The following is a 23,302-nucleotide window of genomic DNA, read 5'->3' on the forward strand; positions in this document are numbered from 1 at the left end:
GGTGCTCCCACTCCAGGAAGGGGAGGGGGAGGGGGAGGAAGAGGAAGTACCCCCTCACCAGGCAAAGGGGGAGGAGGAGGTGGCAGCATTTCAGAACCTGGCAGAGGAGGAGGTGGGGGGACTGTTGTACTGGGCAGAGCAGGCACTGTCACATCAAGGGAAGGTGGGAGAGTCTCCAGGCCCACGCCAGGCATGGAGCTAGAGGACTTTGCGCAAGGCAGAGGCGGCGGGTGTGGGATGCTGCAGCTGTTTCCAGAGTAGGAGAGAATAGAGTGTTCATGGCTGGTTTCAGAGTCAGTGGGGAGAGGAGGGAGGGAGGGCTGTGACCCAGGCAGTCCTTGACCGTCAGGCAACTGAAGGGACAGAGGAGATGGAGGCTGTGATATACCCTGTGTGGGTTGATAGGCATCGAGCTGTACCGATATTCTCCTTGAAGACACAATCAAAGAAATCTCAGAACAGAATTTTGTCTGAGGTCCAGAAGCTGAGGCCGGAGCAGGTGACTTCCCATTCTCGGCCCCAGGTGGGCACGGAGGACCCACAGATGGAAACGCCAGAATCCTGCCCTCCTCTGTTGGGGAAGTCTGTATTGATTTTGCCTCTACAATCCTTTGATGTTGTCCATCCCTTCGTCCTAATCTGAGAACTTCCAGACAGACGTCCTCTGAGGCTGTCACTCCATCCTCAACCCCTGGATGGCTGCCGGCCACCTCCGTGTCCAGGACAGGATACTGCTTCTCTAATTCAGCTATTTTGGTCCTCAGGTCCTCAATGGTCTGTTCCAGCTGCTGAATTACAGTCGCCTGTCCCTCAGACTGCATATCAAATGCTTCCTGAGGGGAAACAAGCACAGACACAGCTGAAAACGAAAGTAGGAAAACTCCAAATATCAGAAAGAGAATCATAAAATTAAACAAAACTGTATTGTCTTTCAGAGAGATCCTTCCACAGAAAGATACTATGAATATGTCTGTGATCCCTCTTTTCTGCCCTTGGATTTTAAAGTGGTTCACACACATTACACCGTAAGATCCTAAGTTCTTTTACGTCATCTTCAAATAGTATTGAGGATAAGCAGATGACAGAGAATTGGAAAGACTATTCTGAGGGACAGTTTATTACTAAGATAAACTTCTTTCATGTCTAGGAACATTTGCTATTAGGATATTCCTAAAATTATTTTCAAAATATTAAGTCCCTAATAAGTGAAATATTTTTAATATCTATAAGAGCATGGGCACTTACCTTCTGAGTATGTGCCATGGCACTTACATGATGTTTACTATAATTTTAGTATTTTACCCAAGATATTTCAGAAATCGATGGTTTTCCACGATTTATAAGGATGAACACTTTAAACAGGCACTATTTTAAGGTAAACTACATATTAAGTATATGATTAGTTAAAGGGGCCTTCCTAACCTCTACCCCTTTCTCCTTATATATAATGAAGTGGGAAGAAAAACTCTATTTACAGACTCTTCTATAGCCAGCCTGAACCAATTAGATGGGCCTAGGTCACACATAGGTTTACAAGTCAGAACCATGATCCTCTGTGTCTTAGTTGGTCTGCTGCCAAAGAAGATGTGAAAATTTGATTTTCCCTGGGACAACACTCCAACATCCACTTTGCAGTTTGCAATACTTATCTACAAGGTTTCAGCCTGCCTGGCAGACCATGAAAGTTTCAGTTTAAAAACAGATCCTTTAAGCTTTCCAACTTTGTATCAGAACACTTTATGTAGTAAACCCTTCTGTTTGGTAGACCTGTCATATTTTCTAGTTCCTACAAGGCTTTACTGATATAAGCAGGTACCAATATTTCAGAATAAATTGTGAAAAAAAATCTAGTTTTTTCCCCAATTAGAGAAATTTAAAACTAAGCAACTGTATCATCTTATTTTTAAAAGTTACTTTATCATATAGTGATATTTTACAAACTTAATTTGTTCTGAGATTTTAGAAAAGTTGGCCACCAACTTTGTGTTTGTGTGTAAAACATTCCCATGGTCGTGTTTGTCACCCGATGTACAGTTTGCAAACAAAAAAAATTTTTTGCCAAACACTTCTGTTTGCAAACCAAACTGTTTACAAACACAAGCATTCATGAACTGGGGTGCCACTGGAGAAGCACATACAAGTTATTAGATTTAAAATTATTTTCAGTGCAATATTTGGGGGAAAAATACTATACTATGATACATCATATATGAAAAGTTTATGAAAAGATGGTCATCTTTTGGTAATATTTGAGAATCTCATTAATTTTCCAATGGCCTTTGATAATTATAGTATGCAAGTTCATGCTTTAAATATCTCTGTCACATAATCACCCTGCCATATTAACTCACTCTGACAGGCACTCATGAATCAGTTATATGCACGTGATTCAAGCGTTCTGCCCTCACCTTCCTGCCTTCAAGAAATCCAACACCTTCCGTAAGATTAGCAACTTTACCTTACATTATGTTTATATCGTATGGCCTAAAACACCCTAAAGTCATTGGTAAATTCACTCTGCCAAAAGTAAAGCAAATGAATAGTAACAGGTAGCCTGGGTCAAGGTGGAGGGGGCAGATTTAGGGTCTACTTGCTAATATGTATTTTTGTTTTGCATTTTACTTATCTTTAAGAAGAGACAATTAAGGGCACATAACAATAAAGTATTTAAAAATAAGGTACTCATAAACTTTATAACCTTTAAATGTTTCAAATGGAAAATACAACAAGAACTAGAACCAAGAAATGACAGAGCAAACCATGAGAGAATAAAATTCAAAAACCAAATCTGTAATAGAGCAGTGTTAGCCAGGTGGTGCCAGGAAGGTGGCAGAGTTAAAGTATCTTGAAGATAACAATAAACAAACCATAAAACAAAAGACTGAAATTTTTTATAGGGAAATTTTATATGGGTAAGTTTTGTAGACAGACATCACAAAAGAAAGCTGGGGGAAGAGACTATCTATTTGATTCTCACATTATTCACACTGTAGCAAGAACAAAAAATTCAATTTGCTAGAATCTTCATCCTCTTCGATGACCTATCTTCACCCATGGCATAAACCGCTGGCCCTGAATAAGTGTTACAATTCCTTTTCCGTTCCAGGAAACAACAATTAACTCATCTCAAACCTTAACAGAAGGGCCTGTAAAATAAGGCCTCCCATCCACTCTTAAGGGACCAAATGCATGAGGGATTTTGGGTTCTGAAGTTGGCTGAGAGTCATCAAAGAATCTTATCTGGCCTCCCTTATCTAGGCCATCAGCCAAGGCATGGTTGGCTCTGGAAGGACCAATTCACAGCGTCAGCAGAGACTTTTTCTCAAGTGCTCCCTGGAAAAGGCTGCCTTGCTTGTCAGCAGCTAAGAGCTACTTTCTCTAAGGGTTATTTTTTTCCCAGAGATTTATAAAGAAATTTACATGTTAAATATTGATCATTATTAAGAAAAAAAATGCTGTCTATTCTCTGACCATTTAGCCAAACATGTTACTCTCAGGATCCACAGGAAGTAAAGATCACTACGTATATCTGCACTGTACCAATAAAATTAATTTTTAAAGAAAGCTGTGCAGAGCCCACCCACTGACAAAGCCCAGATTCAATTCCTAAGAGACTGACTGCCAGGTGCTCAGAGGCCCACAGAAAGCCCTCAAGTGAGGAGCCTGCTGTTCTCTGTCCAGTTCGTGGGATTTAATCCGCATCCCTCCAGGGTACAGCTAGAGGGTGGCCTGTCACATTCTCAAGGGACTTGGGACTGGGCAAATGCACTCATTATCTTTGGACTTTACTTTTCAAAAAGACAATCAGCATTTCCACAATGTGTGCAACAGTTTACCCAATGTTCTTACAATCAAAAATTAAATAATATTTTTAAAAGATGAAATGGAAAAACATAATCTTGGCAGTTTTGTACAGAACTTACGTAATGAGTAGATCCTCATAAATGGAGGAAAAATAAACATATTTTTAGTCAACACAAGAAGTAATATACTGTAAGAAGTATTTGAGATTATTTTAAAATATTGTTTCAAAACCCTAAATCATTAAAAGTGGTAGAGTTGCCATCCATTTTGGCTCAATAATTATATACAATAAGTCAGCCAAAATTCTTCCATTCCTGAATATACGTGGGAGGTGATGGTTAGTTCTTATAAATTGTTTGAACACTTGCATATCATGAAATACAAATTGCACTGAAAAATAAAATATTCACCAAGAGCATTTCTCCAAATGCAAGATTATCTGATTCCCAGAAAAAGAAAACACTGCTATAACATTAAGATTACAACTGTCAAGAAAGAAGCCAAGACACACTGAAATAAAGCTTTTGCTGAAAAGTTCATTTGCTCATCTATGAAACTTCATTATGTTTATTATGTACACAGAATACTTTCAGAGCCTAGAATACAAAATTGCTTATTGGTAAGTTAACACAAACAGTCTCCTTGTAAATTCTGGCATGAGATTTTCAATTTATTTTCTGCCATACTCAGATTTTCAAGTCCTATTAAATTCTGAGGATTTACCACTGGCAGGTTAGGAAACTTTAGTAGACATCTATAAAATAGGAATCTTACTCTTCATTGAGGCATATAAATTCTGTTACGCTTTAACTTCTAAAGCATTCTAAGGTTTTGGAACAAACCAAGAGAATTCCAAATCTACAATAAACCAACACATGCTAGAAATGACTCTATAGTAAAAGAAATCCAGATTTCAAACAGATATGGGTATGCATCAAAACAAAACTACAAAATTTTCAGGTTTAAAAGGAAATTGAGAAAGAGGGAAATATCAAGACATGATAAACTATAAATAACTTCTCTACGGCTTCATATAGTAGAACACAGTATAGAAAAGAAAAGCTTCGTACATAGAGAGTGCAAATGGCATCTACAAAATCTTTATAAGGAAACAAATGATGAATTATTGAAATTTATGTTCTTCAACCGGAATAAATGATAAATTTTTCCAAGACCTTCACTGTGTGAGAAGCATAAGTGGAACAAGGGAGCTATAAGTTAGAAATCATAAGTATTTAGCACCATAGCTGATAAACAGATTGATGTAAACGTGAAAGGAATCTTCACCAGTGGATAAACTCTGTAAAAGTAATAATATGTTTGGGAAAGAGGGTCAAGAAAAAGGAAACAAGCAGAAAAGAGGAAACGTGCTGTCACTTTTCCCTCTCATGGCTTCTGAACTTTGTCTCTAGTTATTCGAACTAGTGTTGTGGCAATGTCCTAGACCGTATGCTAAAAGCCATACGTGCCTTAGCTGACCTAAATAATCAAGGAAGGAAACCACTATTTTATCACATTTTCACATTCCTTTAATGATCCGGTGGTATAAAGGGCAGCTCATTTTTGTTTTGTCTTATGTTTACCTTTTAAGCACGTTCCTTGCATTAACACTTAAACTATTCTTAAATGTCATAAAGAAACTTCCTGAAGAATGAAGCTTGTGAAAAATCAAACGGCATGAATTAGGACTCTTAGCCAGGATGGTGCAGCTGCCTTTTGCCCCGTCACTCCATGGGAATGGTTCTCTCGGGATTGCTGATGTTCTCTTTTTTGCCAAATTTTGTAGCTTTAACAATGGCTGTCATAAAGAATCAAAGACTGTTAATCACCATCCTTTATAATTTTACACTCCTGCCTTCCCGTTCTTGTGTGTGTTTCTGTGAAGACTTCATTTCAGGCCCACTGTTCTCTTTCTATCTAATGGAACCATCATCTGTTTTTACATTTCCAGTCTCCCATCTCTGCTGATTATTCCAAGATTTCTCTCTCTCATCAGTACTTCACTTCCATATTGCGTTTAGCTATTGTGACAGTATTTGATTATCCTTCCCTTTTCCTTAAATGCAAAATGCATCTTATCCTCTATCAAACTAATACCCTCCTGCCTTGTTTACCTCGGTTTGCTAAAATCTTTGAATCATTTCTATAATTTCTTTTCTCTCAAGCTGAATGTGCACCAAAATCAACCTAGGCTGAGGGGCTGTTCAAACACAGATTGCTGTGTCCCATCCTTAGTGTTTGCAATTCAGCAAATCTGGAGTCAGTCAAGTCTAAGGGTTTGATTTCTGACCAGTTTTCAGTTGGTGCCAATTTGCTGGCTCAGGGACCATGCATGGGGAGCCACAGGCTAATTTATGTCCTAGGAATAGTTACCAAAACACTATTTCAGTCTCTGGTTGCTATTTTTCCAGCTTCACATCAACACATAAGTGGATAGTCTCATCATGGCCGGGAGTTACTTTATAAGAGTTTATATGAGCACTTTAAAGGGTGCTGTGCCCCTGTCTCTGCTCACCCTCTTCCAACCAAAAATACACTCCTTTGCCAAGTAATTGTCACTTAACTATTAGCAACTCCTGATACTTCCTTGTTCAAAAATTCTTACATTCTGGGTGCTGAACAGAGGATACGTTACATCCTCTACTTGGCTTATAGGGCTTTACTGGCCTACAGAATGTAGCTAATCCACTAGCTGCCAAGCCTACTGCACAGGGGAATTGTGGGGATTAAATACACGCATTTCTCCACGAGGCTCATCACAGCCTTCCCGGCTTAAGGATGCCGGAAGACGCTGAGCACTGAGCTTGGGGCCACTTTAAATAGTGAGGTCACCAGGGAAAAGCCTCAAAATGTGAAAAACATACCACTAAACACAAAGAACAACTTGCTTGCGGAATAAGGCCGAAACAGGAAAGCACAGCCTGTTCAACCTCACCTGGGAGGTGCAATAAAACTTCACCAAGTTGTGCGTATCTGCAAACGACCAGGGCACAGGAGTGCTCATTTGGGGGATAAAACACATTTAGCAAGAATTTAAGTCTACAAAGACAGAATCTACAAAATCTGATTATATCATGACATTAACTTTCAAAACCAGAGCATTGTTCAGATGTAACAATGGTAAAAATAATAGGTAACATTTCATGTGTTTATTAACATGCCAGAAGCCCTTCAAAGCATTTTGCATAAATTAATGCATTTAAAATCCATAAAAGCTCTGAGATAGGAATTATCATGTCCAATTTTTGTTTTGTTTTGTTTTTTAGTACCAGAGATCAAACCTGGGACCTTGCACTTGTGAGGCAGGCGGCGGCACCACTGAGCTAAATCCCTGGCCCTATGCCCAATTTATAGATAAAGCATCTGGTGAAATACTTTCCATGAGAAGAATAATAAATTTTAAACTGACTTTCATAAGTCACATTTCACTAGCAGTTCTACTTAAACTCTGTGAAGGTTTCAACATATCCCTGTCATGTGCTGGAAATTTAATCTCCGAATTAAGTTAATTAAATAACTCCAGAAGTGGCATTTGGAGGTAGGGTCCTTGGGAGTAATTAGGGTTGGATGAGGTCACAAGAGTCCGGCCCCCTTGACAGCATCAGTGGCTTTATAAACAGCAGCAGCAAGGCCTAGCTAGCATGCTTGTTCTGTCTCTTCATCCACTGCCCTGTGCCAATGTTGCTTGATACTATACGCCCTCGCCAAATACCAGCCACATGCTTTTGGACTTCCCAGTCACCAGAACTGTAAGCTAAATAAAACTCTATTTTTTTCTCTGTCTGTGGTATTGTTTTCTGTGGCAAGAGAAAACAGACTATGGAATTCTGACAAAGATTCTCTCACCTCAAACTCTAGGCAGGCTCCTCTGAGCCCTCTTCTAGACTAGGCCCCAATCTTGGCCTAGAAAGACTGGAGCAAATGCTATCACAGTTTCTCATAACTTAAGGCCACATCCCTAGGGTGACCCTAGAGCTCTTCAAAGTGCTTATGTGACAAAACCCAAGATCACCAAAAACTTGGTTTGCTCCTTGTCTCTCCTGAGCTTCTGTTTCCCCCTTCTGTTCCTTCACTGTCCTTTTAAAATCCTCAGTTGCCTCAGATCAGAGTTGAGTTCCGTTCACAACAACTCTTCCTTCCTCCAAGAGTTACTGTCAATTAAAATCTGTCCTTGTCACTTAATGTCTGGTTTTTTTTCTGACAGTTCCTGGGTTCAAAGTGCAACAACTGGGATTCATGCCCAGGTAAACTGGTCCCCACATACATCTTCAGTGTTTCTCATCAGTGTTGTCTCACCTGTATTCTTTCACTGAACATTTTTTGGGGCTCTTCAGTAAATGTTGGGTACTGTATGAGACACTGGAGGAATAAAGACAGTCTTGTCCTTAAGGAACTGAGTGCCTTTTGATAATTCAGCATTTATAGGGGGTCATAGAGCAGGAACACGGAAATGAGTCTTCAGGAATAGTGCCTAAGAAGTCAAGCTGGATGAGAAAAGATTAACAAAAGTTACAGAGATTTTTAAAGAAGAGTGACACACAAAGACAAATATACGTAAATAAATCATGTGCAGAAGACACACATAAAGATACTATGCAGGAAGTTTTCAGGAAATGTGGGTATGTTTTAAGGCCAAACCAGAGGAAACGGTGAGTGATAAGGTACAAAGAGAAGATGTCAGAGGAAACCCTTATGTCAAACTCAAGAACTTGAATATTTTTTCAAAAGCTATGAGCTGCCCCTGAATGACTCTAAGCAGTTATCAGACAGAAGCGAATTTGGATTTTTAGAAAGATAACTCTGGAGGCACTGTGGTGAGATTAGGAGGGGTTAAGACTGGAAGAGGGGAGGCCTATCAAGAGACTGCGCAGGAATCCAGATAAGACGGGGCCGAGGCGCTGCCGGGCTGCATGCAGAGGCCACCCAGGGGCAGAAAGCAAGCCTGGGTCTTCGCAGTGAGGCTGACTCTCACCGCACCTGAGCCACAGGGCAGCACCTTCTTCCTCTCCACATCTGTGCTTTCACCCTCTTCCACCAGAAACTCTCATCTTCTACCTGTCCAGAACAGGAGGCTGGACTAAGTGGCCCCTTTCCTTGGAAACAGTCTCGAAAGTTTCTCAACAACATTGCCATATTTAATGTCTGTAACGCAACAGGCACCGAGCATCTTTGCAGAATTACGCCTCGCAAGTCATTCTGTATACAGAAGTGCTACAGCCCTCTAACGCAGTTCTCGGCTTCTAAATAGCCAGGATGTTGTCGCAGAATTCTTTGTATCTCCTTCGGTATTTACCAGAAATATCTTGTACCGTAGTAGGTCAGCAGGTAGTTGATAAGACAGTAGCAGCCTTTATAAACAAAGCCTTTTATGAGCTTGCCTGTCCCTTTAGATGAGCTGCTTGAACAGTTGTCTTTCTGTGTGGCTCATTAATCCCGCCACAAGGCAGAGTAGTTTACACCATCTATAACCCATTAGAGCAGAGGTACAACGCCATGGAACCTCCAAGCCCTGCTGCTCACATTCAAACCTGTCTGCTCCTGCTCATCTCACATTCTAACTGCTCTCCAGATGTTAGCTGGTTTTCATTCTCAAATCTGATGGAAATGTCTTTCCTCCCTTCACTTTTGATGCTAAGATGTCTACATTGTTCTCTGAGCTCCTTGGAGTTTCTACAAAAGAAAACTGTTCTCTCCCGAAGTTTCCTTCCTTCCCCTTAATGTAGTATCATAAACACCTACCCAAATGTTTCCTGCTCTCAATGTCGGCCCCTCCACATGGTTATCCTTGCTTCTCTTCCTAACCCAGACTCCTCGGGTCACAATATTTATTGGGCAGCTAAAGTGATCAGACACTGAGGTAAGTTTTGAGAATGACTAACCCAGAGTCTGATCTCTCTCCCTGTCTCCTTTAAGCCCTACCTGTCACACTATTTTATATTTGTTATTTACTTGTGGATTGTTGTTTTGCTGGGTTTAATCACCTTCTAAATTCATGTGGGGTGAATTATCTCATTCAAAATGCTTGGAAACTTTAGTGTTAATATAAGGATTTGGGGGAGTACTACTCAGCCATAAAGAATGAGACACTAGAGACATTTATAGCTAAATGCATGCACATTGAGGCCCTACTCTTAAGGGAAAGAAATAGGACACACGTGTAATTACTGAATCATTTCACTGGTGTGAAAAACTAAAAGTGTAAATAAGGTTCAAATTGTATAATAGATGAGTGAAATTGAAAGAAAAGGGCTAAAGGAGTAGGGGAAATGGGAGGGTAGGGGAAAGGAAATAAGGGAAGAGAAAAAAAATACGAAAAAGGGAAAAAATGAAAACAAAGTCTTTCCAAATAGGGAAGGATGAAGGGGGTAAAGGGAGTGAAGGGGTATGGGGAAAAAATAAGAGCCAAGATAGATCATGTAACAGTACAAGATCCCAATGATGAATGTAACTGTACTGCATACCTAAAGAGTACCAGTAAACTTAATGAAAAAAATATATAAGGATTTTTTTTCAAATTTTGAAATATTTGCACATACATAATGATATATCTTGGGAATGGGACTCAAGCCTAAATACAAAATTTACTGATGTTTAATATATACCAGAGCCTGCATATAAAAATAACCTGAGAGCTGGGTGTGGTGGTGCACACCTGTAATCCCAGCACTTGGGAGGCTGAGGCAGGAGGATCATTGTGAGTTCGAGACCAGCCTGGGCTACATAGTGAGTTCCAGGTCAGTCTCACCTACGTGGTGAGACCCTGTCTCAAAAAACCAAAAACAAACAAAACAAATAAAAATAACCTGAGATAACTTTATACAAATATTTTTAATAATCTAATGAATGAAACAAAATTTTATAGTGAGGAATTTTCTACTTTGGTGTCATGCTGATGCTCAAAAAACTTCAGATTTGGGAGCATTTGGGGCTAGAAATAGCCAATCTATATTAACTTTTTTATCTTAGAATTCAGAAGAACTTTGCATTAAATGTATTTTCACCTACTCTTCTGTGTGTCCACTCCATTCCACCCCAGTTCAAATGGCTTATTTTTGCAAGTCTCTATCATTGTTTCTTGAGAAATAGTTTCACCCTGCACCTTTCTTTTGAGCCTATTACTCTTCAAACTTTTCTATGAAGAGAAAGTTCTATGCCTTCTCTCAGGCACCATCAGCTAAGCTACTGCACTTTATTCTCCTGCGTTTCTTGATTTGTTCCTAAGTAAAGACTCTCTGAAACTAAAATTATACTGACTGGCCATGGTATAAAGAATACTGTAACATATACTTCAAGGAGATTAAATGGAAAATAGTAGTCAACTCAAATAAATCTCTAACTGAATTGGGCCTTAAAGGGGATGCAGTAGAACTGATGTGAGCAGAAAATTTTTCTGACACTTGAGAATTTATTAGCATGTAAATTGTGCAACATACAGAAAAAGACAGTGCTTATATTGTTAAATTTCTTATTATCTAGCACTCTGTAATAGACATGGTTATTCATTATATCGTAGTGTAGACATCCGACTTTATATTGATATTTTCATTCCTTCCCTAAAGTTAGAGTTCTGAAAGATCAAAATTGTATTCTATTCATCTTCCAAGTAATCTATTTACTTTAAGAATATACGAGGAGTTTCAGGAAAATGCTTCAAAGCATTTTATATACTGCTTTAAAAGCAAAGAATAAGCTAAAACCTGGGAGGCAATCAAGTAAAACATGCTGCATACACCAATCTTTAAAACAATTATCTTTAGAGAAGAAAACTGAACTTTAGCTACTTATAAGTTATGGAATATAAAAGTAGTTACAGTTTAAATAGCAGTTCAAATACCAGAGGTAAAAAAATAAATAAAGAATTACACTTCCGGTTTCAGTTTTCTGCCATAATTCCTTATACTCTATGGAGTTTTCAGAGCATATTCCTTGAATTTAAAATAATCAGTAAGTTCCAGGCATAATGGTCCATGCCTGCAGTCCCAGTTACTCCCAAGGCTGAGTTAGGAGAAGTGCTTGAGCCCAGGAGTTCGAGGCCAGCTTGGACAATGCACCAAGGCCCCTGTCTCAAAGTTTTAAAAATTAAAATGACATAAACAAAAATTGAGACCTAGACAATGTAGCTTTATTTTAAAACCTCCGAATTCTACAAGACACACTTAGAAGTACTCAACAAGCAGCTGTATTCCTTTCCTTTCACATAAGTGACAGTCGTATTCGCTTTAAGCTGGAAACACTACATCCTTTGATTTCTCTTAGTTGGAAAAAAAAAAAAGCTTTAAGAGCCATGTGTTTTTTTCAAAGGGGTATTGAATTCTCAGAATTATTAACTACAGGGAGAAAATAAAAGTCAAAACTCATTCAATAAATTCCAGTGAGCTCCAGTTAAGAGAACAGGTGCGCAAGCACACATCTGAAGGAGAGCTCAGTCAGTGCTTTCCAGCTCCGCTTCCGGGCTGACCAGGCAGACCGTGAGCTCCTAGTCCGACCACAGAACAACGCAGGCAGCCGAACAGAACAGGCAACCTCTGTTCATTCACGCTGAGTGAATTGGTTGAAAGCGTCTCTCATGGCCTTCTGCGGTGCTCACTTACAGAGATACAGAGCTGCCATCTAGTGGCCAAGGAGAGAAAAGCAAGGTGCTTTATATGGAAAGCTGTATTTAGCAGTCATAATACAACTTCAAAACGCATAGTTTAATGCACCAATATGACACTATAATGTATCTCGACATATGGCTTTTATAAAAGATATAATTTAAAATTAAAATAACAACTTCTTAATAAATTTCTCATTCGTATGATGGTTTTGGAATCAGATTGCACTAAATAGCCAGAAGGTGACTTACCCATGAGTAACTATAAGTTTTTATCATAGTAGAAGCATAAAGGTGATACCTAAGCTCAAATCCTAACTTTGCCCTTCATCAATTTTGTGGCTTTAAGCAAATTACTTTTAACTCCTATAGGCAGGAAGGCATGATAATAAGCAGGAATCATTTTCTTTATAAGAATTATAACAGCTGTGTTCAAGGATTACTATAAGGATTATAAGGCATAATGCAGGGGGAAAAACACAGTTGTTGATAATTAATTCTAGTTCCTTATAACCCCTTTATGGACAGTTACTTTAGGCTCCTATGTACATAATTGTATAATTTAAAAAGCCAGCCCATTAAAAAAAAAAATTATGACAAAGGACCAATGACTCCAAAAGTAGGCGATGCCATTCTTGAGTGCTTAACCTCAACTGGTTCCAAATATTGCTACCTCGCCCTTCACTGTATTTCCCGGCTTCTAGACTCCTCACTGCCAACAAAGAAAGGATAAGATGTGATATTCAACCTACTTCATCACTGGGTCTGTCTTACATCATCCAATCCATTAGGTTTTCCGTTTATTGCAAGATACTTTTACTATGCTACATAGCTCGAGAAAAACAGATCAGTCTGTAATTTTGCACATGAGAATGTATCACAAAGCATTGTCATTGTAATCTTAACATAGAGAATAATGTTCATGTTTTATTATTGTTAAAGTTATCATTGTTTATATTGCTGTTATATATACATCATGTCTGGGTTCTCTTTGGCATTAGCATATATAAAAAAGAATTCAATCATATGTGCTCTAGACATAGAATTCAGAAAAGTCTAATTTAGCTATGGTTGCTTACCCAAAAAATAAAACTATGAGAAGACATTTTGAGAACAAAATCATGAGTACTGAAACCTCCCCCCCGACACACACTACTGGCTAATCATCCCAGCTAATTAACCACCAGCTGAGCCCACCATGCCTCTCTGAGTTGTTGCAAATTTCTTCTCTGAACAACAAAAAAAAAAGAAACTTGATTTTTTTAAAAATGACACCATCCTTAAACGTAGCTTTACTCTTAAAGGTTAAAAAGCCCAGTGGCTTTTTAAAAGGTATCTGTGCCCCAAATGCTCAGCTAGTGCTATATCCCTGCTTTTCCTCCAGGGGGAGCACAACTTTCACGTATGGTTCAAGGCTTCTTTGTAAAGGGGAAATCAGTGTATATGTTCATGGATTGCCAAAGATCACCAATACTTTAATTTTACAGAAAAGAACACCATGTCCCACATAAGTTACATACTGACCATACACACACTAACCAGAAACAGATCTTGGTGTAGAACCTAGGTGTGAGCACTCTTATTTCCTATTAGACCACACTTAATAGAACAGAACACATCTTCTTACTGTTCATTTCTAATATAATATTATTTTCAAAAGCATAGTTTGGAGAAAGTAAAAATAAATTTTAAGAGTTTTAAAAGTTTTGTTTTATATCCAAAACAGTGATTCCTATCCAAAGTTACTGTTCCTTACAAATGTTTACTTTCTTGTCTTAATATTTTTTTTTTACAGTAAGTCCATTTGAGTAGAAAGGAAAAAGACAAATTTTGGCTAAGAGAAAAAAGGGTCTCACAGAAATTGAACAGACATCGATATTTATTCACCACAGCAATGTAAGACTCTTAGGGGCTGAGGCTATAGCTCAGTGGTAGAGCACTTGCTGAGTATACACAAGGACCTTGGTCACATCCCTAGCACTGGCCCCTGAAAAGGGGGAGGAGAATCTCATTTGATTTCAAAAATTTTTGAGAGGTTCTCTCTCTCTCTTTTTTTAGACTATCCATAGTTCTATTCTACGAGGGACATTTCAGTGCAAAAGCCTCCTGAACAAGGCGAGTTTCCTGCTGGAAACAGTAGTTTGGCTCCACTCTGGCTAGATATAGAATGGTGCACCTTCTAAAAAGCTTGTGCTCAGTTCCACTTCAAAGCTGATTTCTTTGCAAAATATAAATGGAAGAAAACATTCCCTCCTGCCTTCTGACTGAGTTCCCACAGACTGAGGGCAACAAGGGTGACCTCACCGGCTGGGCAGATGAGAAGACAAACCACAGAGCCTATAACAATTTTAAGACAAATAAAACAGTGATTTAACAACAAAATAAGATCTTACCTGCTGAACAGCATCTGGAGTTTTTTTTGGAGTTTCCAAAATAGCAGCTTGAGATTCTGGATAGGACATGAAGCAGACAGTCAACATTTTAAAAGACAGGGAAAGAATAATAAACAGTTTCCTTAGTCAAAAAAATAAAATTTTCAGTAAAATATACCTGCATAAGTACCACAAATACCCAATCTCTTCCAATTATTACACTAATAGATTATGAGAATGCAAAAAGTTTTCAGGATATAACACACATATAATGACAATCATTTTTTTCTTCTGAGTTTATTGGTACTTTTTAAGTATACAGTACAGTTACATTTATCATGGGGATCTTGCACCTTTACATGACAGGTCTTGGTTCTCATTTTTTCCCCATACCCCTGCCAACAATCATTACTTTTAAAAACTGTAATAGTTCTATTCCCTTCTTTGCACATCAACCACAGCTATTTTTCTTGATTGCTAATTTCTGTATTGTGTCAGGACATCCTAACAATAATGGAAGCCACCTCGGTCTTAAGAATGGCATCTCAAAGGTCTTCTGTAAACTACTCACAAATTACCCTCTGGTTTCCAAGACAAGGAAAGAATACTGCTACCAAAAGAAATTAAGTAATAAAGCACTTTATTCCTTCTGTGTTTTTGTCATTTGAGATTCTATGAGATTGCAAAATCATCACGCTGGGAACCCTAAGGGATAACCAAGTGTGGGATTTTTATTTACCTAGAAGATATCTCCTAAATGAAGTCTGTATACAAATTTAAAAACATAAAAATAAAAATAAGCCTTCAGGAATCCCCAGAGTTCCATGGATCCGAATATAAAAGCCACTAATTCTCATCCCTCCTCAGCGTGGTAAGTAAGCAGCCCAAGCCCCGTAGCATAGCAGGTGGCAAGTTGAAAACAAGTGTTTGTGTCTCCTGACTGTCACATTCCTCTCCCTTGCCCGCCTGGCCTGCAGATCAGACAACGGACCCGAGATGCAGCAGTCACTTGCCACAACCATGGCGACAATCCCAATTTAGAAACACTGGCGTTGCCACAATGCCCCAGAAAGTAAAAGACATTTACCTTATAAATAGCATAACAGACTGCGAAGCTACCGTGAGAGTTCTCACTGCGCTCACACGAGTGTCAGTCTCGACACAGGCTCTTGAGCATGGTCTCTTCAGCCCACACTTCCTAATCAACCGCTTCCCCCGTTCCCTGTTTGCTCACTGTGCCCCAGCTATCCTGGCCAGCTTGCCACCCTACCTGGAATGCTCCTCCTCCCCAGTATCCTCAGGACCCACTCCTTGGCCCTACCTTCCCTCTTACGCTAACAAATCTATAGTCTGAATTGACATCAGACTTGAACAAAGTCGAACCTAAATAAAGGTCTTTGACATCAAACCGGTCCACAGTTAATAAAGAAGTAACACTCCTGTTTTCTGGTGTTCTTCACTTCCACATCCTCCCCAACACAGATTGAAGCCTAGTCCTGGATTTATACACATGTAGAAAACTTTCTTTCTCTCTTCTTTCTATTTACACAGCTCAATATGAGCCCAAAGGATCTCCTAGTGGTGCCCTAATAGTTCTTTACATTAATTTTTTTTCTATAGTCCTTGACCTGGTGACCCATATTTTTAAAAAATTCTTAGCGTTTGCTAGAAAGAGTAGGACCAAATATTCTCAACACTCACATTTTACCTCCATTGACCAGATATGATTAAAAAAAAAATACGGTACATTGTCATTTTTTTTAATTTATAAAAAAGATGCATCGCTGTTGGTTCTTACTAAAGTTCTCACACACACACTTCAGAAACACTTGTCCCGTTGTTCTAGCTGCTTTCTAGAGCAGCTCTGGAAGCCCTCTTCCCGGAGCGTCAGTGGATATACGGTCACGGCTCTCTTCATATCCCGAACCAATTCAAGACGTCTGCACACCACGGTCATTTTGACTTTGGGAATGAGTCAGAAGCCCCACGATGCCGGAGTCAGTGAATAAAGTGGGTGAGGACACAGCGTCATGTTTTTGCGAGGCTGCCTCTCCTCTGGATGGCACTGGGTAGCAGCATTCACTGTCTTTTTAAACACATCTTGTAAAGATACACAGAGGACCCCCAGAACTGCTTCAGAAAGTGGCAGGAACGATGGAATAACGTGTTCAAAGCGAGGCAGAGTATTTTCAGGGAGATTAGTAACAATGTATCTTTTACCGTATCATTTTTTTAATTCAAACACGTATGGAATTTTTTAATCACTCCTTCTCATTCAGTATCTTCCAGAGCAGAACTCATTCCCCTCCTCATTCTTGTCAATGCACACTCTTGATTTTCTTGAATCTAAGTGTTGAAACATCTAAGGGAAATTATATATCAAAATAGATTCTTCATAACCATAAACTGGAAAGTAGGAGATTTAGGGGATAAAGAATTTAAGATGAAAGAGATACACAGAGTAACTACTGCAAGATAAAAGGGAAATAAATGAGAACAAAGAAAAGAAAACAATGAAGGAGAAGGAAAATGATAGACAATAAAAGAGAAATGGAGAAAAAAAGTATTGGAGAGAAAAGTATTGGAAGCAAAAAGAATTTTTAAAAAGCAAAAGAATCACAAAAGTGGCGTGCAGTGCTTGAGTACAGAGACACCGGCACACTGGGAGGAAACAGCTGAACAGGAGAGTCTGGGGCAGGTGGACGTGAGAAGCCACTCAGCTCTGATCAACAGAGGCCCCTCAGAGACTGATGCCATCCTTACCGACACCCAGGGGCGCTCTCCAGTGCTGCCTTTACCCCAGTTCTGGGACTCAGTCTCTAGTAGATTTTCATCAACTAAAATGGTTCTTGTTCAAAAAGCAACTAAGAGTGATTCAAAGGTACGTTTAAAACTACCATCTCCTTTACTTAAAAAAAAAAAAAAAAAAAAAAAAAAACTAAGAAATTAGAATGTTTAAAAGAAAAGCTAGGAGCGGAGGGTGTAGTTCAGTGGCACAGTGTCTTCTTAGCATGTGGGCGATGTGGGGTCCAACCCCACCACTGCTCAGAAAAAAGTATTATGAAGCAAAGGAGAAAGCAAACTCCTGGAAAAATAATAAATGTTCTAGTTTTTTAGTTACTTCAGAAAATTCTCAGCATAATCTGAACTCCTAGGTTACACACAATTCCAATTGTTTCAGAAATGATTTTTTTATCATCATGAAATAAGCCTATCACTATAAAAGGAAACATTCTTGGATGTGTTCTATACTATATTTATATCAATGAGATAGGCATATGTAGGATCTCAGCCTCATTGCTAAGAATGCAAATTAAACTGCCCCGTTAAGCATTTACAACATATGCCTTATAAAAATGAATTAAGTGGTCCTGAACAGTTTCACAGTTTAAGTGTTTTGATTAAATACTTTTAAGGATTAGGGAGGTAGCTCAGTGGCAGACTGCCTGTCTAGCATGTGCAGGGACATGGGTTCGATTCCCAGCTCCACAAAAAAAGGTGTGCTTATAAATTATTAAATTATAGCATACAGCAATTTGACTGGAGTCTGGTCAATTTAATTGTAATCAAATCCATTAAACTTAACATGCCTCAGAACAGGCTGCCTTATAAATAAATGGTAGATGTTTTAAATTCTGATATACCATGTTCTTCCACATGTGAAGATGAGCTTTAACATTTCAGTTTTCCACTACAGCACTCTGAAAAAAGAGATCGAAGAGGATATAAGAAAACAGAAAGATATCTCCTGCTCCTGGGTAGGAAGAATCAACATAGTGAAAATGGCCATACTTCCAAAACTGCTATACAGATTCAATGCAATGCCAATTGAAATTCCAACACTATATTTCCAAGAACTAGAAAAAAGAATCCAAAAATTCATTTGGAACCACAAGAGACCTAGAATAGCAAAAGCCATCCTAGGCAACAGACACATGGCAGTGGGTATAACCATTCCCAATTTGAATTTATACTACAAAGCCACTGTGATAAAAATAGCATGGTACTGGCAAAGAAACAGACCTGAGGATCAGTGGAACAGACTGGAAGATACAAAAACAACTCCAGATGTACTCAGCTACCTCATCTTTGACAAAGGAGCTGACCATCCCCACTGGAGGAAAGATAGCCTCTTTAATAAATGGTGTTGGAAAAACTGGATCTCAACCTGCCACAGATTAAAACTAGACCCTTATCTCTCACCATGCACTAAAGTAAAATCCAAGTGGATTAAAGATCTAAACATTAAAACAGAAACACTAGTCTTGCTGAAAGATAAGTTAGGCAGAACTCTTGAAGACACTGGCATAGGAAAAGACTTTATGAACAGATCCTCAGTAGCATGGGAACTAGCAGAAAGAATCAACAACTGGGATCTCATCTTATTAAAAAGCTTCTGCACTGCAAAAGAAACCATCAACAAAACTAAGAGATAACCTACAATGTGGGAAAAAATTTTTGCCAGCTGTTCCTCAGACAAAGGACTACTATCGAGAATATATAAAGAACTCAAAACAATCAAAAATTCCCCAAATACAAAGACCCAATTCAAAAATGGGCATCTGAAATGAACAGACATTTCTCAGACAGAGAAGTAAAAGCAGCAAATAAATACATGAAAAAATGTTCCACACCACTGGTCAGTCAAGAGATGCAGATGAAAACAGCACTGAGATTCCACCTCACCCCACAAAGAATGGCTGCTATCAAGAAATCACACAATAACAAATGTTGGCACAGTTGTGGGGAGAAAGGAAACCTTCTCCATTGTTGGCGGGAGCGCAGACTGGTGCAACCACTATGGAAATCAATATGGAGATACCTCAAAGAGCTGGGACTGGAGGTTCCATTTGACCCAGCCATCCCTCTGCTGGGTATCTTTCCAAAAGAATTAAAAGAATCATATCACAGTGACATATGTGCACCTATGTTTATAGCAGCACAGTTTGTAATAGCTAAAACTTGGAAACAACCCATTTGCCCATCAGTTGGAAACTGGATAAAGAAGATGTGGTTTTTCTATAAAATGGAACACTACTCAGCCATAAAGAATGAGAAATTAGATTCATTCGTAGGAAAACGGATACATATTGAAGATATACTCCTAAGCAAAATAAATAAGTCACACACATGTAAATACCGAATAATTTCTCTGATGTGAAAAGCTATAATAGTACATAAGATCCTAATGAGATAATTGACCATATGAAATAGGAAGAAAAGGGCTAAAGGTATAGGGAAAATGGGAAGGGTAGGGGAAACGTAGTAAGGGGAAAGAAAAAAAAATATGACAAAATTAAAAAATGGAAATAAAGTGTTTGTAAATGGGGAGGGGAGGAGGGGGTGAAGGGAGGGCAGGGGACAAGGGGAAAAAAATGAGAACCAAGACCTATCATGGAAAGGCACAAGATCCCAATAATGAATGTAATTGTACTGTATACCTAAAATGTACCAATACACTCAATAAAAGAAAAAAAAATTTCAGTTTTCCCAAATGGAGTCAACCCTACATCCCACCGAAGATGCAGGAATTACCCAGATAGCTGGAAAATAACTATTTTACCCCTTCTAAAAAAATGTGCATTCTCACACAAAGTAATCTCTGTAGGAAACACAGTCTGTCCATTCTGGAACATTTTACCCTGATGCCGTGGACATTCAGAGCTGTAGATCACGGTCAGCTCACCACTGGTCCTGCACAGAAGCCCTGCACGACCTCAAATGAACAAGTGTTAAAGTATTTGGCCAAAACGTGGAAGCGAGCCAGTGAGACTGTGCTTGGGTTACATCACACAATCTCTGCGTAGGGGCCCTAAGAGTGACTTCTTCGAGATACTAGAGACCAGGAAAATCATACTTTTGTGAGCAGCTGTTGTTTTTAATCTCCTGCATCCTGGAGATGACAGAGAATTGCTCTCGTTTCCCATGTGTGCTATTAACCTAAGGGATAAATCCCAAATTAGCTGTAAAAACTGAAGATCTTTCTGATGTTTCAGGGTGCTAGGTTATCTCAGCTGCGCTTTCCTGCTTCATCCTAAATCCATTCTGGTTTGATCCATTTCCCTTTGTGATCCTTATGGATACCACATACGTGTATAAGCTGTTCAGATGTTCTTGGGACAAATGTAAGTTATTACGCACTCAGACAGCACATAAATATATTTGAGATTTCTAAAGAAAAAATTTCAGCTGTGTTTGTACCAGATCCACACATGTGTGTACATATGTACTTTTTTTGAGTGCTTGAGATTGAACACAGGGCTTTGCATGCATGCTAAGCAAGTACTCTTGACACAACTATACTCCCAGCCCTAACTGTACATATATTTTTTTCTTCTGTTGTTTTCTGTGCCTGGATTGCCTTCCTAAAATCAGTCCCCTGGCAGGGGGCTCGGTTCTGTGGTAGAGCACTTCCCTAGCCTGTAAGAGGTCCCAGATTTGATCCCCAGCATTGAAATCAATCACCTGTTTCATCTCTTGGCCATTTGCATTTCTAAAGTGCAGGACTTGATTTTCCATAGACGACACGAAAATGGGCAAGTCCCTCTTCATATCCATACACTTTGTTCACAGTGTCAACAAATTTGGTAATTCAAGTTAATTACCTCTTTTATTTTGTGACAATCAACTGGACAATCTTGTGAAACTTGGAATTTAAGCCTGAAAGAGGTCCAGGAATTCTTTCAGCTCACACCAAAACACTCCCACCAACCTTGTATTCATATATTGAGCAGATATTTTACATAATGAGATCTTTCCAGTGAAAGATCTTCACTCATTCACTCAAATATTTAAGTATGAGCTATGTGCCAAAAGCTCTTTAAACACTGAAAATCTATAGGAAGACAAGTACACATAAACTGATAAATACAATACATAAATAATTCAAATGGTATTGGCATGAATAAAATGTCATGAGACTCCAGAAAAGAAAACTGTAGGTGGGTAGGTGCATGACGCGACAACAGAAAGTGAAGAGAAGGAAAACAAGACAAAAGGAAGGGTTTTCTTCTTATCCATGTTTCCATCACTGACAGCAATGGAGTGAGTTACCACCTAACATCCGTTTCAGGCAGCCTTACGCTTCCAGGAGGTCACCCACACACCCCTCTGGGGGAACAGTGTCTCCTGCACAGAGACATAGGAGGAAATCAAAGGGTTAATGGGAATCAGCACCCCTTCTGGGACTCACTGGCGAGAAAATGGCCTGAGATTTCACCTTGGCCTCAGCACCATATAAAGCAAGCTCCATTCTCTCATCAGCACATAAAAGTGGAGCAAAAAACTCCACTGTAGAAGGGATTATGGAAAAAATAAAGTGAGATACATGAGAAAGGCCAAAGAGGCAAGCACCACGGATCGGAATTTTCTGGACATGTGGATTAGTAACCAATGTTTCGTATGAAGTGAAGGACATAAAATGGGCAAAAATTCTCAGTTTTCAAGATGAACCCAAAAGCATTTCTTCTTCATAAGGAAAGAAAAAAAATCATTGAGCTCTTTTTTAAAACTGTAAGGGGCCATATGTTGCACTTAGCCATTGATCATTCTGTCACTTAATAATGGATAGCCATCAGTTAAGTACACCATTAATAATTACATCATCAAAGTTTCCAACTGATAAAAGACAACATTAGTCTGTCTGCAAGGTTTTCTCTGCAATACTGGCAATCTTCCTCTGGGAACTGACTGACTAGAAGAGAGAATGCTGTGGCTCCTTGGGAACCAGGCTGAGCACAGAAAGGTCCTTCCAAATTCGTGCCATGAGGCCACAGCAGGGGAATTCCAGAAAACACCTTTGATCTCTTTGGACAGAGAATGCGCTCTATGCCGGCTGGGGTGGAGAACAGATCAACTAGAGAAAAACAATGCACTAAAGTGAATTACTTTCGACTTACCTACATCATCCTCTTCAAGAATGCATATTTTAAAAAGAGACAAGTTAGTGTATTAAAAATTACTTGTTCTGGCATTTTTCAAGCTTCATCACATAACAAAGAAAAAGTCTCACGTCCAAAGTTCAGATGATTTTTCAAACAACTCTGAATTAAGTGCTCTTCCAGTATATATGACCAGTAACATAGTATGTTTCGCATCTTTTTTAAAGTGCCCTAAATTTTAGAGTGTGATATATAATATTTCAGTTAGAAAAGTTGAGAAAGACACGTTAGGGAATAAAAATCACCACAATATCATCAAAATGATGCAAAATTGCTCACAGGATATGAACAATTGTTAATAGGGCTCTCAATGAAAGTGGTTAATTCTACTACATCTATGCCTATGAACACCTCAATAAACTTTTAATAAATAATGTGTATATACAGGTCAATACATTTAGTTATACGCATTTTCTTATAAAACTAAAAACACTTTTACTTATTTGCTTTACTTTCAGGTGCTATTCAGTTAGAACCCCCTTATCTCTGAAGATCGAGGAACTATCTTTGGAATCTTGATTAACTGCTCTGTGAGTGTTAAACGGTCCTATGCAGAACAAGGGTTCTATATCCTCTATCTCATTTTCTGTTCA

General features: G+C 38.9%; 1 protein-coding gene across 1 annotated transcript in view; it reads right to left on the bottom strand.

The window, feature by feature from the left end:
- Positions 1–23,302, bottom strand: part of Fmn2 (formin 2) — a 312,905-nt gene that overhangs the window by 226,119 nt on the left and 63,484 nt on the right. The window contains exons 6-7 of the mRNA XM_033761961.1: positions 14,791–14,846; positions 51–833 (exon numbers count right to left, since the gene is read on the bottom strand). Of these exons, the coding sequence (XP_033617852.1) occupies positions 51–833; positions 14,791–14,846 (839 nt within the window). The remainder of the gene's footprint in view (positions 1–50; positions 834–14,790; positions 14,847–23,302) is intronic.

This window comes from Fukomys damarensis, unplaced genomic scaffold (assembly GCF_012274545.1).
Source record: "Fukomys damarensis isolate Sample0158 unplaced genomic scaffold, DMR_v1.0_HiC HiC_scaffold_11, whole genome shotgun sequence".
NCBI classification, from domain to species: Eukaryota; Metazoa; Chordata; class Mammalia; order Rodentia; family Bathyergidae; genus Fukomys; species Fukomys damarensis.